Here is a 17,835-nt window from a genome sequence, read left to right on the forward strand (position 1 = left end):
ATTGACAAATCAGGTAATGCTGCAGTTATTCGAACTTCCCGGTAAGTACATTACAAATGTGACAATTTGATCTGCCTTGCTGTCCTGTTTCAAAGCAAATTATTCAAACCATTATTCTTCTGCTGACTTTGTGAAACCGCCCTTTTAATAAAAAGCCTTCAGTAATTCCACCCAAATGCAGTCTTCAAAAAAATTTAAACCTAATTTCCAAAATGAGAAACGTAACATTTCATTGACGATCAATAACATGCCGTGACAACCATTTTTATTCTCACCAAAAGAATAATTAACATTTTAAGTTAAGGGCCAGTCTCAATAAAAAATTGGGCGTTCAGTCAGTTAAAACGGCTCATAGCGGACAATTCACAAAGGAACACTACTGAAGAACAAATATATTTTGGCAAAAAGGTTCTTTCTGATTATACTTTTATGATGAGAACAGACCCTGACAAGTTCGGAGAATAAGTTGCATAAAGTAGTTATTCTTGACTGTGAATAGCGTATTGGGTTGAGAATCCATATAGCCAAAAACAGCGCAGTTAGCCATAAATTGCAGCAATACTACTTTTTGTTACTTTTAATCTTATAAAACTGACGGCCCATGCTTTTGTGTGAAGCAACAAACAAGCCTCCAACAAAGCAAGAAACTAATACTAATTACATTAATCCCTTCCAAGATTTTTGACGGGCAGAATAAACGATATTATTTTCTACGCATGCAGATGTTAATATCATATTTCAAGAAACTGACAATTAACGAGTAAATTTCCAAATCACAATCCATTTTTGTTGTTTCTGAGACCAATCGACATGTCAACAACCACTATGCTAGAAAGGCTGCCGTGGGAACGTAGTATTTAGTTAATTTTCCCACCCGGTCAATGTTGATCGGCACAACAGTAGCGAAATGTTAATGCGCCTGCATTTAGTTTATTTACCTGATGTTGTGCGTCAATAAGCAGGGGAGACTGTGGACGGTTGCAACACTTTTTGCATTCCTCCCATTTACTCGGAGACTGTTTCGACTACACCAAATTTGTATACTATAAACGTACATCTGTCTGCTAATACAAGTACCCATAGTACTTGTAGTTAATTATATTTTACATATCCTGCACAATATTGATTTGAACTGAAGAAGCCAGATGTTGCAACCGTCCCGTCTCCCCTATAATGTGAGAACTGTAATTCTAATTTCTGTCGCTACTTTGCGATTCTGTTTATGCTGTTTGTAAGACCGCAACTGCCTTATATTTTCATTGTACAGCGCCACGTTCATTGACCTTTTTCAGGGCTGTATGGCGGCGCGTTAGACATGTTGATATGTTATCGTAATGATCGCCGGTAATGTACGTGTATTCATTATAACGCTTTACTTTACGGTTGCATGGATTTGTAATTACAGGAATTATGGCGCTGCGAATCTATTCTTTATGTTTAGATCATTAGTCTAAACATTTAAACCTGTAGGTTTGTTAATGCTGTAAGGTAGATTTCTGTTTGAGCTTTATTCCTGCTATGGTTATAACGTGTAAGCCACTTTATAACCACACACCACCTATGTCATTAAATGTATTGATTAAATTTCACAGACCACATCCATCTACATACCCGGATTATTACTACTATTCGCTTCTATAACCCTGACTCACGAGAACCATTTAATAAATAATAAATTCTCTGACCAGAATCTTGTCCATATTGACCGCCTTTGCCAGAGTTACAGTACACTCCCACGCCTGTGTAGCGGTGCTACCCTACATGACGAACTGTGTTATATAGTATTGGGAAAAAAAGTCACCCATTCATCGTGCAATACAACGAATGACCCCACAACAATTTACTGGAAAATGCATCCCGTGAATTGAGTTTTGGAAATTTGCTCTTTAACTACTGGGACCGAAATAATAAACACAAGAAAAAGATAAGAATGTATACTTTCCAAGGCAAATCTTAGGTAAACTCCCGCCTTACCTTCTCCCGTGTGGGCAGTGTTTGGTTCCGTTTCAAAGAATCTGTGCCGTTAATACTGATCAGATCGGCATCTGCAGGCGGGAACGGCGCCGGGAAAACCACTACGTCACTCTTCAGTGTGTCTGAGCTAAAACACACGTCATACTGCTGGGTGGATTTAGAGTAAGACCAGCTCCCGTCGGGGTGTGTGGTGATCACCGGAGCGCTGTATCTACTCAAACTGGTGTCCGTCCTGTGGCATTTCACGGCTAACAAGCTGATGAGGCTCAGCAGAAATATCACCGACACAGACACGATGGCGATCAGTAAATACAGGTTTAAATCCGAAAAACTCTCCTCTCTGGTCGGCAGTTGTTTAAAGTGAGTCTGAATTTCACTGCTACTTTCAACAACCACGACGTCAATAGACACTGTGGCTGACAGGGATGGGTCTCCGCCATCAGAAACCAAAATGACCAGCGGGTGAGTCTTCAGGTCGTTGTCACTCATTCGCCTCTTAGTCCGTATCTCCCCGCTGCTGGTTCCGATTCTAAACAGGTTGCTTCCCTTGGGTTCGGCGATGTGGTAAGAGAGAAGTGCATTATAACCAGAGTCCGCATCTACAGCTCTGATCTTGGCCACGAAGTAGCCCGCTTCGGCAGAGTAGGGAATGCTCTCAGTACTGACGGAGCCCTGGTCCGAATAGGGCAGGAGGATCCCAGGACTGTTGTCATTCTCATCCAGGATGAAAACCTTCACGGTCACGTTGCTGCTTAGAGGAGGCTCACCAGAGTCTGTGGCCTGAACTTGAAACTGAAACGTTTTCACTTCTTCGTAGTTAAAAGACTGTAGGCTGTATATCTCCCCACTGGCCGAATTAACGTTTATTACACTAGAAAGCGGAACACTGGCTGAAGAGCCTTCTATGAGCGAGTAAGAAACTCGGGCGTTTTCGTTTTCATCCGGATCAGCCGCAGACACGGTATATATAACGGTGCCGATCTGATTGTTCTCTTTTACATAGATATTTATCATCGGCTCTGGGAAGCGCGGCGCGTTGTCGTTCACATCAGAAACGTGCACAGTAATGACGCTGGTGCTGGACAGAGGCGGGGTTCCCTCATCTGTAGCTGTCATGGTGACGTTATACTGAGAAACAATTTCTCTATCCAGCGGTCCAGCAACGACGAGCGAATAATAGTTTTTAATAGAAGTCTGCAGTTTAAAAGGAAAATAACCTACTATATCGCAATTCACCATTCCATTTCTGCCTCCATCTTTATCAGACACTGTAATCAGCGCCAAGGCTGTTCCGTTAGTTGCGTCTTCCCTTAAAGTTTTCATTAATGGAGTGATTGATATTTCAGGATGATTGTCATTCATGTCAATTACTTCAATCAAGACTTTACATTGCGTACTGCGTGGATGGAAACCTTGATCAGTAGCTTCTACACGGATTTCAAAATTAGGATTTTCTTCGTAGTCTATATTTCCCTTTACGGTCATTTCACCTGTATTTGGATTAATGTGAAAAAGGTTAAGCTTAATGTTTTTTTGATTAAGTAAAGAGTACATTATTTGCCCATTAGATCCTTCATCTGAATCGGTCGCCTTCAGTGTTATGACCGGCGTCCCGGATGGAACATTCTCGTTCAGTTTAACCTTATACAATTGCCTGCTAAATGCTGGGGTGTTATCGTTCACATCCATCACGTTCACGGTGATCTGTAGGGTACCGGATCTGGGAGGTTTTCCTCCGTCAAAAGCAGTCACTACTAGTGTGATTACGGCCTGTTTCTCTCGGTCTAGTGCTTTCTGAAGCACCAACTGAGCAGACTGTATCTGTTCTCCTTCGCTTTGTACATCCAGGCCAAAGTGTTCATTCGGACTCAGCTTGTACGTTTTAACCGAGTTACTGCCCATATCAGGATCTTCTGCCGTAAGAATGGAGAATTTGTCTCCTGGATTAGCAAATTCGCTTACGTTCAACTCCATCTTATTCCGTGAAAAAAACGGTGCGTTATCATTTACGTCTAACACATTAATTTCTATGCGGTAAAGATTTAACGGATTGTGAATAATGGCTTCTAAAAATAAAGTACATTTCTGAGCGCCAGGACACAGCTCTTCTCTGTCGATTCTCTCATTCACAAACAATGCGCCGCTTTTCAAATTTACCTCAAAATATTTCTTGCTGGATCCCGACACAATCTGAAACGTCCTCGACTCCAGTTCATTGATATTAAGACCCAGATCCTTCGCTATATTTCCAATCACGGTTCCCTTGTTCACCTCCTCTGAGACGGAGTACACAATTTGCCCAGAGGATGAATCCCAAAAACAAAGCAGTATTAGCAACCATATCTTGACATATTTCACACGATCAAAATCCTCCATTGTTATTTTCCTCTAGTCCGATGATTTCAGCTGGCATATTATATCATACGTATATCCTATACTTTAATTTTAGGACAGAACAAACGACGGCGGCAGAAGAAGCCCGCAGTATTTGCCTGACACGTTACTCAATAGTCCCTCCTTTCAGGAAGGATCGTTCAGATCTCCATGATATTTGAAGGTGGGGCCGAAACAGGCGCGATTAAAATCTTTAAATCTGCGGTCAACAGCGACACCGTGTGTTGTCTCAGAATATCTGGATTTCACACAAATTGCTTGTCCATCAGTCAATCAATACGTCTCCCAGCCACTTTGGTCAGGCTTTTGCAAGATAAGTGATTATTGTATATTGAATCAAAATATTACTTAAAAATAAAAGAGCTAACAATTATTCTATTGCCAAATAATTAGAAAATGGAAGGCAATATTGCTGATGCGCATTTCCAAAGTATTATAAGCTTAATTGTAAATATTAAAAAATATAAACCAATTACCCAGGAAACGCGCCTTTGTAGAAAATGAGGCAAAAGGTTAGGCTTTCTATTTATATCTTAATATTTATTACATTAAATTAAATTAAAGGTTACGTACGAAGGTTACCTGATGTTTACTATCAAAACTTACGTTACAGTGGGCATAACATGTCTCAATAGAATACTGCATATGCCAGTCATGATTGGGAAAAGTTACTTTGAAATGCGTTCCAGTGCATTTACGAAATATCACGTTTAAAAAGTAGTCAGTGGCCTATCCAAGAATTAAAATATTTAGCTAAGTAACAGAACCTGACTACATTTCATTACTTTTTGATCCCCTCCAATTTGCATACAAAAACGAAAGGAAAAAAAATCCGTAAGATGACTTTTACTTCTGAGCGTATTTTATATGATAACAGAACAATATAAGATAACGCCAGAAAAGCAAATGCAGGCACACATAAAAAAATTGACATCTTAGTAAATGATTTGGAGTGCGCTTAGTATTGTTTAATAAAACCGATGCTATAACAAACTTTGAAAACCCTGCAATTGCTTAAATCTACACTATAGGAAATTGCATGTGTCTTTAATAACCTACTAAGATGTTGTTGCTATTTGAAAACAAATCATTCGGAAAAGGAAACATTATTCTAAAAATTGACAAGAGGTAGCTAGCTAGTTAGCCTGGATAAATTAGCTAGCTAATTAGCAAGCTGTGTTTTTGTCGAATCAATAATAAGAAACATTGGCCTGCAGGACGTTGTTTATCAATCAGTGATGAATTAATGAAAATGGTTATAATATTCATTTATAATGGGCTTTTAGGAATTTGATTATAAACCTGTTAAATTTCATTGTGTAAGGTAATAGTCCGCAATCGACTGGGGAAAACATTCCGAAATGCAAATGAAACAACATGATTGCGAAGTAAGGCTCATTCGTAAAGAAAGGTTTGGACCTGAAATCTGTTCTAAAGCCCCATTAGGCAGCGAAAATCAACACGCGGAATTCGACCTGTTATCTTGAACTTGTCTGTTAAGAGTCGACCCCGGGAAAGAACAGCATTAAAAATAACAAAAAGCTGTCGCTGTTCACTTCTGTAGTGCTGAATCAAGCTGAGATTCAAGACGGCTACCGAAACACCTGACGATCAGCAAATTCCCTCACACTTACACAACCACTCTCTTCTAATACTGGAGACGAGCAGGATAAACCAAGTTAATATTTCACTGTACAAATGACAACAGCTCAAATTAAGTTATGGAAATTTACTGCTACCCAAAACAGCCGCAATAAAATGATCAACAAAGGAGGAAGACGAACATGAAATGCAAAATATACAAGGAACTCGTCAGAAAACATATGTCTTACCTTCTCACTGTTGGGCAATGTCTGGGTCCGTTTCAAAGAATCAGCCCCATTAATACTGATCAGTTCGGCATCTGCAGGCGGGAACGGCGCCGGGAAAACCACTACGTCACTCTTCAGTGTGTCTGAGCTAAAACACACGTCATACTGCTGGGTGGATTTAGAGTAAGACCAGCTCCCGTCGGGGTGTGTGGTGATCACCGGAGCGCTGTATCTACTCAAACTGGTGTCCGTCCTGTGGCATTTCACGGCTAACAAGCTGATGAGGCTCAGCAGAAATATCACCGACACTGACACGATGGCGATCAGTAAATACAGGTTTAAATCCGAAAAACTCTCCTCTCTGGTCGGCAGTTGTTTGAAGTGGGTCTGAATTTCACTGCTACTTTCAACAACCACGACGTCAATAGACACGGTGGCTGACAGGGATGGGTCTCCGCCATCAGAAACCAAAATGACCAGCGGGTGAGTCTTCAGGTCATTGTCACTCATTCGCCTCTTAGTCCGTATCTCCCCGCTGCTGGTTCCGATTCTAAACAGGTTGCTTCCCTTGGGTTCGGCGATGTGGTAAGAGAGCAGCGCATTATAACCAGAGTCCGCATCTACAGCTCTGATCTTGGCCACGAAGTAGCCCGCTTCGGCAGAGTAGGGAATGCTCTCAGTACTGACGGAGCCCTGGTCCGAATAGGGCAGGAGGATCCCAGGACTGTTGTCATTCTCATCCAGGATAAAAACCTTCACGGTCACGTTGCTGCTTAGAGGAGGCTCACCAGAGTCTGTGGCCTGAATTTGAAACTGAAACGTCTTCACTTCTTCGTAGTTAAAAGACTGTAGGCTGTATATCTCCCCACTGGCCGAATTAACGTTTATTACATTAGAAAGCGGAACACTGGCTGAAGAGCCTTCAATGAGCGAGTAAGAAACTCGGGCGTTTTCGTTTTCATCCGGATCAGCCGCAGACACGGTATATATAACGGTGCCGATCTGATTGTTCTCTTTTACATAGATATTTATCATCGGCTCTGGGAAGCGCGGCGCGTTGTCGTTCACATCAGAAACGTGCACAGTAATGACACTGGTGCTGGACAGAGGCGGGGTTCCCTCATCTGTAGCTATGATGGTGACGTTGTATTCAGAAGCAATTTCCCTGTCCAACAGTCCAGCAACAACGAGCGAATAATAATTTTTGTAAGAAGATTTCAAGTTAAAAACTTTTGAGTCGAGAATTTTGCATTTTATAAGACCATTTTTCCCAATGTCTTTATCTACAACTGTGAGCAAAGCAACCACGGTCCCATCCTCGGCATTTTCTTTAACTGGGCTCATTAGTGATGTCACAGAAATGTCTGGAGTGTTATCGTTTACATCAACAACTTCTACTAAAACTTTGCAAAGACTACTACGGGGCGGCAATCCTTTGTCTTGTGCATGAGCCCGAATCTCAAAAACCGTATTTTCCTCATAATCCAAATTTCCCTTCGTACTAATTTCTCCCGTTTGACTATCAATACTAAAGAAATCAAATGGGTTTACATTTCCATGCAGGATCAATGAATACACAACCTTGCCATTGGCACCTTCATCTAAATCGGTAGCATTCAGCTTAATTATTTTTGTCCCATTTGGAATGTTTTCGAACGCGCTGACTTTATATAGAGGTTTGCTGAATATCGGAGAGTTATCGTTTACGTCCATCACATTGATCGTTATATGCAAGGTCCCGGATCTGGGAGGTTTCCCTCCATCAAATGCAGTTAGTAGGAGGGGAATAACGGATTGTTTCTCCCGGTCTAATGCTTTCTGTAGCACTAATTCAGCAGATACACTATGCTCTCCACCACTCTGTGCATCCAGAGTAAAGTGTTCATTCGGACTCAGCTTGTACGTTTTCACCGAGTTACTGCCCACATCGGGATCATTGGCTACTGGCAACGGAAATTTTTCTCCAATTAAAACGTTTTCAGTTATATTAAAGACGTGATTATGCTCAAGAAAAGATGGTGGATTGTCATTTATGTCTAAAATGTTTATTTCAATACGATGTAATTGCATAGGGTTGCTCAAAATAGCCTCTACATTCACTGGACATTTTACTGAATTCGGACACAGGGCCTCTCTGTCAATTCGTTCATTAACATACAGGATACCAGTCTTTAAATTTACCTCGAAGTATTTCTTTGTAGATCCGGTTACAATCTGAAGACTCCGCGATTCCATATCCTGCACATTAACATTTAGATCCTTGGCGATATTTCCAACAAATGTACCCTTTTCCACCTCTTCCGAAACGGAGTAGATAGCCTGTCCGTTTGACAAGCCTGATAAACAAAGCAACGTAACGCATTGTATCCAAATAGCCTCCATTCTGTAATACATTTTCACCCTCTTCAGCGCTGCTGAGGTTTGCCTATTACATTCAAATGTAATAATTCCCAAGTTTTATGCATAGTCAGACATGTAAAATCGTCGCGCCTAATCCATTCAGCTCTGCTAACCTAAACCATCTATATGCTTTTATCTCCACCAAGGTCTCCTGTGCGCATGTTTCTCCTCGTGCGAGGAGGAGCCGGAGCGAGTATGGCTCCTAACAAAGTCTTCTGCGGTCTTACAGCGACACCGTGCGGATTCCTACTCTGCCCACCACGCGCATTAAGGTACATTGACAACTTTTATTACGCATAAAGAAGAATCTTTCACTTGGAAATACTTAAAATACCAATACAACTCAAACTACTGATAATAATAATAATAATAATAATAATAATAATAATAATAATAATAACAATAATAATAATAATTATTATAATAATTACCCCTTGTATACTTGTAAGAGAAATGCACACAGCGGTATTAAAGTAGGATTTTTGCTAAGGGTTAACCCAAAAAACTGTAGGCTACTACTCCGTGTTCTTAAATGCTACATCTTGCTGCCAGCTGGATTAATGAAAAGTGGGCCTAAGTTTTGTCAGAAAGTAAGTCCTAAAGATTTCCAAACCATTGAAAACATTTTGTAAATAAAAAGAACATTCAGCAGCCTGATTGGCATGTCATTTATTCATGTGTCTGAGTCGATTTCCACAATAAAACCTGTGTTATGAAAAAAATCTTTAGCAGTGAAAGGTTTTGGGATTTCAGCGTTTCCGATTTTGAACAATCGTGCAAGATAAAGGTGTATTAAGAAAAGATGGGGCACTTTCGGAAGATATTTTAGTACAGCGACAAAGAACTAGCATTTTTACTATAGCTGTTGCACCATACGTTACTATACGTTCAATAGAAATTGCCTTACAATCATGCCCGTACCTGGCACTGAGGTCATGTCCTCAATATTCTTTCTACAACTCCAATAACCACAATGCATTACGGGTCACACCTAGGAAGGGTTAACACTTTGGACCTCGGCAATGTAGAGGTCTTGGCTATGGCCCTGCTTATAATGTATTGTTATTAAGAAGGCAATAACCATCAAACATACCAGGACAAACTTAGGCTCATTTATTTGACCGAAATATTCAGGTGGACCTAATGTGAATAATTTATTTTCAGCTTAAAACCTGCCTCATTGAAAAATACTCAACCAGAAATTATCTCAATTCACAATATAGCACAATATCATTTTTTATCTAACATTTCTAAGTTCTATCGTGCGTACATGCATGTTAAAGGGTTCCATGAGATTAAAATATAAAGTGACGTGCCTTACATTTGAATTGAACATGATTGCACTCGACATTTTGGAATATGCTAATTTAGTCGTTATATTAACTCATAATATCTTCGTCATAAGAAATTGTAACTGCTTCACTTGTATATTCTTTCAACTAAGAAGCAATAAATAATAAAAGAACAATTAAGTGCGGTAAAATTGACAAAGGTGATATATATATATATATATATATATATATATATATATATATATATATATACAGTACAGGCCAAAAGTTTGGACACACCTTCTCATTCAATGTGTTGTCTTTATTTTCATGACCATTTACTTTGGTAGATTCTCACTGAAGGCATCAAAACTATGAATGAACACATGTGGAGTTATGTACTTAACAAAAAAGGGTGACATAACTGAAAACACGTTTTATATTCTAGTTTCTTCAAAATAGTCACCCTTTGCTCTGATTACTGCTTTGCACACTCTTGGCATTCTCTCGATGAGCTTCAAGAGGTAGTCACCTGAAATGGTTTTCCAACAGTCTTGAAGGAGTTCCCAGAGGTGTTTAGCAAGTGTGCAAAGCAGTAATTAGAGCAAAGGGTGACTATTTTGAAGAAACTAGAATATAAAACGTGTTTTCAGTTATGTCACCTTTTTTTGTTAAGTACATAACTCCACATGTGTTCATTCATAGTTTTGATGCCTTCAGTGAGAATCTACCAATGTAAATGGTCATGAAAATAAAGACAACACATTGAATGAGAAGGTGTGTCCAAACTTTTGGCCTGTACTATATATATATATATATATATACATACATACATACATACATACATATATATATTATAAGCATACTTCTGCACGCGATGTGTCACGTCAGAATACAATTTCACAAAAAAAAGTTACGCTTCTGCAGGGAAAAGAGACGACGAAAGTAGCACGTGGATGAGCATTAAAACAATAAAACACAATAATACTGTTGGATTCTGAAAAATGTGTCACCATGGAAATAATATAATAACGTGTACAGCTATACTACCCTTTGCCAACAAGTGAACTTTATACTTCAACAACAGGATGACTAAAATGAATCCGGAAAAAAAAACATGCAATGGATTCCTGAATTCGAGTTTTGGCAATGATTATGCAGGATTCATTATTATAATGCTGCAATTAAAACGTGGCTAACAAAGGAGCATTAACACAGCCAGAGTTCGCTGGCGTACCCAGCTTCCTGAGGGTCCCTGGTCTATCCCAGGATTGTGTTTTAATTGACAACCTGGCCCGGGGGGTGGGGGGGGGGAGGTCCAGACAAATCGCGTAGAATATCGGTTCAAATCACAAGACTTCAATACAGGGCGGCCCTTTTCAATAAAATGAATATAAACATAGTTCACCAAAGCTTCGGCCGAGGAAATCCCGTACAATAAAGCGGAATCGGAATTAGAAAGAAGCATAATATTTTTTCCTATAATCTTGCCTTCTCCCGGGTGGGCAGTGTTTGATTTCGTTAAACTCCCACGTCTGTGCAGCGGTGCTACCCTACCCGATATACTGTGTTATAGATTTGGGAAAAAAATTCACCCCTTCTTCGTGCAATACAACGGAAGAACTTTCGTTAAGTTCTGAAAATAAGCCCACAGCAATTTACTGGAAAATGCATCCCGTGAATTGAATTTTGGAAATTTGAACTTTATCTATTGGGACCGAAAAAATAAACACATTTATACAAGAAAAAGATTAGAATGTATACTTTCCAAGGCAAATCTTAGGTAAACTCCAGCCTTACCTTCTCCCGTGTGGGCAGTGTTTGGTTCCGTTTCAAAGAATCAGCCCCGTTAATACTGATCAGTTCGGCATCTGCAGGCGGGAACGGCGCCGGGAAAACCACCACGTCACTCTTCAGCGTGTCTGAGCTAAAACACACGTCATACTGCTGGGTGGATTTAGAGTAAGACCAGCTCCCGTCGGGGTGTGTGGTGATCACCGGAGCGCTGTATCTACTCAAACTGGTGTCCGTCCTGTGGCATTTCACGGCTAACAAACTGATGAGGCTCAGCAGAAATATCACCGACACTGACACGATGGCGATCAGCAAATACAGGTTTAAGTTCGAAAAACTCTCCTCTCTGGTCGGCAGTTGTTTGAAGTGGGTCTGAATTTCACTGTTACTTTCAACAACCACGACGTCAATAGACACGGTGGCTGACAGGGATGGGTCTCCGCCATCAGAAACCAAAATGACCAGCGGGTGAGTCTTCAGGTCATTGTCACTCATTCGCCTCTTAGTCCGTATCTCCCCGCTGCTGGTTCCGATTCTAAACAGGTTGCTTCCCTTGGGTTCGGCGATGTGGTAAGAGAGCAGCGCATTATAACCAGAGTCCGCATCTACAGCTCTGATCTTGGCCACGAAGTAGCCCGCTTCGGCAGAGTAGGGAATGCTCTCAGTACTGACGGAGCCCTGGTCCGAATAGGGCAGGAGGATCCCAGGACTGTTGTCATTCTCATCCAGGATGAAAACCTTCACGGTCACGTTGCTGCTTAGAGGAGGCTCACCAGAGTCTGTGGCCTGAATTTGAAACTGAAACGTTTTCACTTCTTCGTAGTTAAAAGACTTTAGGCTGTATATCTCCCCACTGGCCGAATTAACGTTTATTACACTAGAATAACTGCCTGAAGAGCCTTCAATGAGCGAGTAAGAAACTCGGGCGTTTTCGTTTTCATCCGGATCAGCCGCAGACACGGTATATATAACGGTGCCGATTTGATTGTTCTCTTTTACATAGATATTTATCATCGGCTCTGGGAAGCGCGGCGCGTTGTCATTCATATCAGAAACGTGCACAGTAATGACGCTGGTGCTGGATAGAGGCGGGGTTCCCTCATCTGTAGCTATGATGGTGACGTTGTAATAAGAAGAAATTTCTCTGTCCAGCGGTCCGGCGACCTCGAGCGAATAGAAGTTTTTAATTGAAGTCTGGAGTTTAAACGGATAAGATTCAACTGCATCGCAATTCATCATTCCGTTTTTGCCTCTGTCCTTATCCGAAACCGTAATCAACGCCACAACTGTTCCAGTTTTCGCATCTTCTTTTAAATCATTCATTAAAGGCGTAATTGATATTTCAGGACGATTATCGTTCAAGTCAATTACTTCGATCAACACCTTACATTGCGTGCTGCGTGAATGCAAACCTTGATCCGTAGCTTGTACACGGATTTCAAAAGCAGGGCTTTCTTCATAATCAATAATCCCTTTTGTGAAAATTTCACCAGTTACTGAATTAATGGTGAACATGTCAAAGCGTGCAGTTTTTTGTCCAAATATTGAGTAAAGTATTTGCCCATTTAGTCCTTCATCTGGATCGGTAGCATTCAGCGTTACGACAGGCGTCCCGTATGGAACATTCTCGTCCAGTTTAACCTTATACAACGGCTTGCCGAATGCTGGGTTGTTGTCATTCACATCCAAAACGTTCACAGTGATCTGTAGGGTCCCAGATCTGGAAGGTTTTCCTCCGTCAATGGCAGTCAGTACGAGCAGAACCATGGCCTGTTTTTCTCGGTCTAATACTTTCTGCAGTACTAACTCCGCCGATACAGTATGATCTCCCTCGCTCTGCATTTCCAAACTAAAGAATTCATTTGGATTCAGCTTGTAGGTTTTCACCGAGTTACTACCCACATCTACATCTTCTGCCATAAGTAGAGAAAATCTGTCTCCGGAAATAGCGCCTTCGCTTATATTTAACATATATGTTTTGACAAGGAATGACGGTGCGTTGTCATTTATATCTAACACATTAATTTCAACGCGATATAGTTTTACAGGATTATGAATAATAGTTTCTAAAGATAAAGTGCATTTCGGGGCGCCAGGACACATCTCTTCTCTGTCGATTCTCTCATTCACAAATAACACGCCATTTTTTACATTTACCTCAAAAAATCTCCTGCTAGATCCCGATACCAGCTGAAACATCCGTGACTCCAGTTCATTATTATTAAGACCCAGGTCCTTCGCTATATTTCCAACCACGGTTCCCCTGTTCACCTCCTCTGACACGGAGTACACAATCTGCCCAGAGGATGAATCCCATAAACAAAGGAGCGGCAGAAAACATATCCAGACATATTTCATACTAACAAAATTATCCATTGCTATGTTCTTCACATCCGATGCATTAAGGTGGCAGTCAGCTAGACTTATAGTATGGGTTAGAGTATATAAAACATAAGCCTACATTTATATCAAAAATAAAAAACCGGTGGCAGAGATTCTCCAGTATTTCCTAAAACGTTACTCTACTGTTTCTCCTTTCAGCAATGGCGGGTCTGTACCACATGAGATATCAGGTGGGGCCGAAAAGGGAAGAAATTAAAGATATTAAACCCGCGGTCAACAGCGACACCGTGTGTTGTTTTTCCTTCATTTTCTTTTTTTAGATAAATTGGATTAAACTCACATTTGCTGTGCATTAATCCATACTGCAACCGGGTTCTCTAGATCAGGGCCGCGAGGACAGTAGTTATTCCAAATTGAATCAAATATTAGAGTTAAAAATAAAATGTACAGAACTGGTTTCCTTGTGCAGCGTAATTGCTTTTCATTGTACTCAATAAATAACATGTTACTGATGCGCATCTCCAAATGTCAATATGAAAAACATTTCTCATGTATTTTCCAGGAGCCCAGCGTTTGCGGAAAAACAGGCACAATGTTATGTTATACGTATGGATGGCTTTATATCAATAGATTGCCACAATTATAATTATTTTTTCCCACATGGCAAAATCGAGCAACAACTTTTCTTTAAAATGCGTCTTAAAATAAAAAGTAACATCAAAACATATTAAACGTGCATGTCAACGAGACAGACATAACCGTTTCCAGGATAATCGATAACTCACCATAAAATGCGTTTATATTATGATCATTGTACAAACTATGTGTGTATAAAGTTGTGAAAAGGCTCATTGTCAGTAAAAATAATGGATGCGATTCTGATTTACAACGTTTTCGAAAAGGCATTACAAAGTTGATAAGCGAAATACATACACAACCACAGGGCAGTTTGTTGTTTAGCCAGAAATCCAGCTAAAACAGCTAAAGACATCTCCGCTAAGGATGCTCATTTTCAGAAGACAAGAAATGAACTGCTATGCAAAAAATGACAGATCAAATCCAATCACGCTATAGCTGATTAACAACTAAATATTATTAAGTGTATAGGAAAACATAATGAAAAATAAATTGAAATTGCGAAGTCACATTTCAGAATGACAACAAAAACAGCATTACTGTCTTACCTTCTCCCGGGTCGGCAGTGTTTGGTTTCGTTTCAAAGAATCTGTGCCGTTAATACTAATCAGTTCAGCGTCTGCAGGCGGGAACGGCGCCGGGAAAACCACTACGTCACTCTTCAGCGTGTCTGAGCTAAAACAGACGTCATACTGCTGGGTGGATTTAGAGTAAGACCAGCTCCCGTCGGGGTGTGTGGTGATCACCGGAGCGCTGTATCTACTCAAACTGGTGTCCGTCCTGTGGCATTTCACGGCTAACAAACTGATGAGGCTCAGCAGAAATATTACCGACACTGACACGATGGCGATCAGCAAATACAGGTTTAAGTCCGAAAAACTCTCCTCTCTGGTCGGCAGTTGTTTGAAGTGGGTCTGAATTTCACTGTTACTTTCAACAACCACGACGTCAATAGACACGGTGGCTGACAGGGATGGGTCTCCGCCATCAGAAACCAAAATGACCAGCGGGTGAGTCTTCAGGTCATTGTCACTCATTCGCCTCTTAGTCCGTATCTCCCCGCTGCTGGTTCCAATTCTAAACAGGTTGCTTCCCTTGGGTTCGGCGATGTGGTAAGAGAGCAGCGCATTATAACCAGAGTCCGCATCTACAGCTCTGATCTTGGCCACGAAGTAGCCCGCTTCGGCAGAGTAGGGAATGCTCTCAGTACTGACGGAGCCCTGGTCCGAATAGGGCAGGAGGATCCCAGGACTGTTGTCATTCTCATCCAGGATGAAAACCTTCACGGTCACGTTGCTGCTTAGAGGAGGCTCACCAGAGTCTGTGGCCTGAATTTGAAACTGAAACGTTTTCATTTCTTCGTAGTTAAAAGACTTTAGGCTGTATATCTCCCCACTGGCCGAATTAACGTTTATTACACTAGAATAACTGCCTGAAGAGCCTTCAATGAGCGAGTAAGAAACTCGGGCGTTTTCGTTTTCATCCGGATCAGCCGCAGACACGGTATATATAACGGTGCCGATTTGATTGTTCTCTTTTACATAGATATTTATCATCGGCTCTGGGAAGCGCGGCGCGTTGTCGTTCACATCAGAAACGTGCACACTAATGACGCTGGTGCTGGACAGAGGCGGGGTTCCCTCATCTGTAGCTATGATGGTGACGTTGTATTGAGAAACAATCTCTCTGTCCAGCTGTCCATCCACCATTAACGAGTAATAGTTCTTGTAAGATGAACTGAGCTTAAATGGAAAACTATCAGATATTTTACACTCTGTGATGCTGTTTTTGCCACTGTCTGAGTCGACAACAGAAATTAGAGCGATAATAGTCCCGCGAGCTACGTCTTCTTTTACGGTATTTAAAAGAGATGTTATCTGGATTTCAGGAGAGTTGTCATTCACATCTATGACTTCAACTAAGATTTTACAATGAGCTGCTCTGGGGTTATGCCCCTTGTCTTTTGCCTGAGCACGGATTTCATGAGCGTTATTTTTTTCGAAATCAAGGACATGCTTAACCTTAATTTCTCCAGTTTCAGAGTTTATGTCAAAAAAGTCAAATACATTTAAATTCCCATGATTACTAAAGGAATATATCACTTCACCATTGACTCCGTCATCCAGGTCGGTTGCATTAAGAGTTAGTATCGTCGTGCCTATTGTCACATTTTCAAGCACTTTAACTTGGTACATAGCCTTGCTAAATACCGGAATATTATCGTTTGCGTCATTTACGTGAATGAGAATTTGGGATGTTCCAGACCTGGAAGGTTTTCCTCCGTCGATCGCAGTCAGTACGAGCTGAATCGAAGCCTGTTTTTCCCGGTCTAATGCTTTCTGAAGTATTAACTCAGCAGATACACTCTGGTCTCTACCGCTCTGTATATCTAAAGTAAAGTGTTCATTCGAGCTCAGCTTGTACGTTTTTACCGAGTTACTGCCCACATCAGGATCACTGGCAACCGGCAAAGGAAATCTTTCTCCGGGAAAAGCTGACTCCATGATGTTAAATACATGATACAGTTCAGCGAAAAACGGTGCATTGTCATTTATGTCTAAAATGTTCACTTCAATACGATGTAATTGCATAGGCTTGCTTAAAATAGCCTCTACGTTCACTGGGCATTTTACTGAATTCGGACACAAGGCCTCTCTGTCGATTCGTTCGTTAACATACAGGATGCCAGTCTTTAAATTTACCTCGAAGTATTTCTTTGTAGATCCCGTTACAATCTGAAGACTCCGCGATTCCAGATCCTGCACATGAATATTTAGATCCTTGGCGATATTTCCAACAAAGGTACCTTTGTCCACCTCTTCCGAAACGGAGTAGATAGTCTGTCCGTTTGACAAGCCCGATAAACAAAGCAACACAACGCATTGAATCCAAACGACCTCCATTCTGTAATACCCATCTATCACAAACCAGTCAGGGCTCCGTGGTATTGTCTATTATATTGTAATCTAATTCCTAACACAGTTTATACACAATGACGCATATACACCTATTTAATTCAGGTTTACAGAGCTGAATCAAGTACATGCTTTTATCTCCACCAAAGCCTCCATTTGAATGCGCATGTTTCTCTCGATACAAGGAGGAGCCGCGAGGAGTGTGGCTTCCAACAAAATCTTTTGCGATCCGACAGCGACACCGCGCGCCAAGCTGTATTGCTCACCGACTACCGGTTCTCAGCCTCTACGGCGACT

The 17,835-nt window shown here is 41.0% G+C and overlaps 2 protein-coding genes across 4 annotated transcripts in view; both read right to left on the minus strand.

Moving 5' to 3' along the window:
- Positions 1 to 17,835, minus strand: part of LOC125712605 (protocadherin alpha-C2-like) — a 114,007-nt gene that overhangs the window by 43,363 nt on the left and 52,809 nt on the right. The window contains exon 1 of one of the 3 annotated variants that reach the window (XM_048982825.1): positions 11,651 to 14,169. The exons of 1 other annotated variant lie outside the window; for it this stretch is intronic. In XM_048982825.1, coding sequence (XP_048838782.1) covers positions 11,651 to 14,020 — 2,370 coding nt within the window. In that variant the 5' untranslated portion in view covers positions 14,021 to 14,169. Of the gene's footprint in view, positions 1 to 6,200; positions 8,713 to 11,650; positions 14,170 to 17,835 lie in introns of those variants that run through there. One more of the 3 variants, XM_048982824.1, reaches the window with a different exon arrangement.
- LOC125713183 (protocadherin alpha-3-like) lies at positions 2,476 to 4,125 on the minus strand (the record flags this gene model as incomplete). The annotated part of the gene is made up of 1 exon (XM_048984140.1): positions 2,476 to 4,125. A coding segment is annotated over exon 1 (1,473 nt), but the record flags the coding sequence as incomplete, so codon positions are not given.

Source organism: Brienomyrus brachyistius, chromosome 18 (assembly GCF_023856365.1).
Source record: "Brienomyrus brachyistius isolate T26 chromosome 18, BBRACH_0.4, whole genome shotgun sequence".
In the NCBI taxonomy this organism is placed as follows: Eukaryota; Metazoa; Chordata; class Actinopteri; order Osteoglossiformes; family Mormyridae; genus Brienomyrus; species Brienomyrus brachyistius.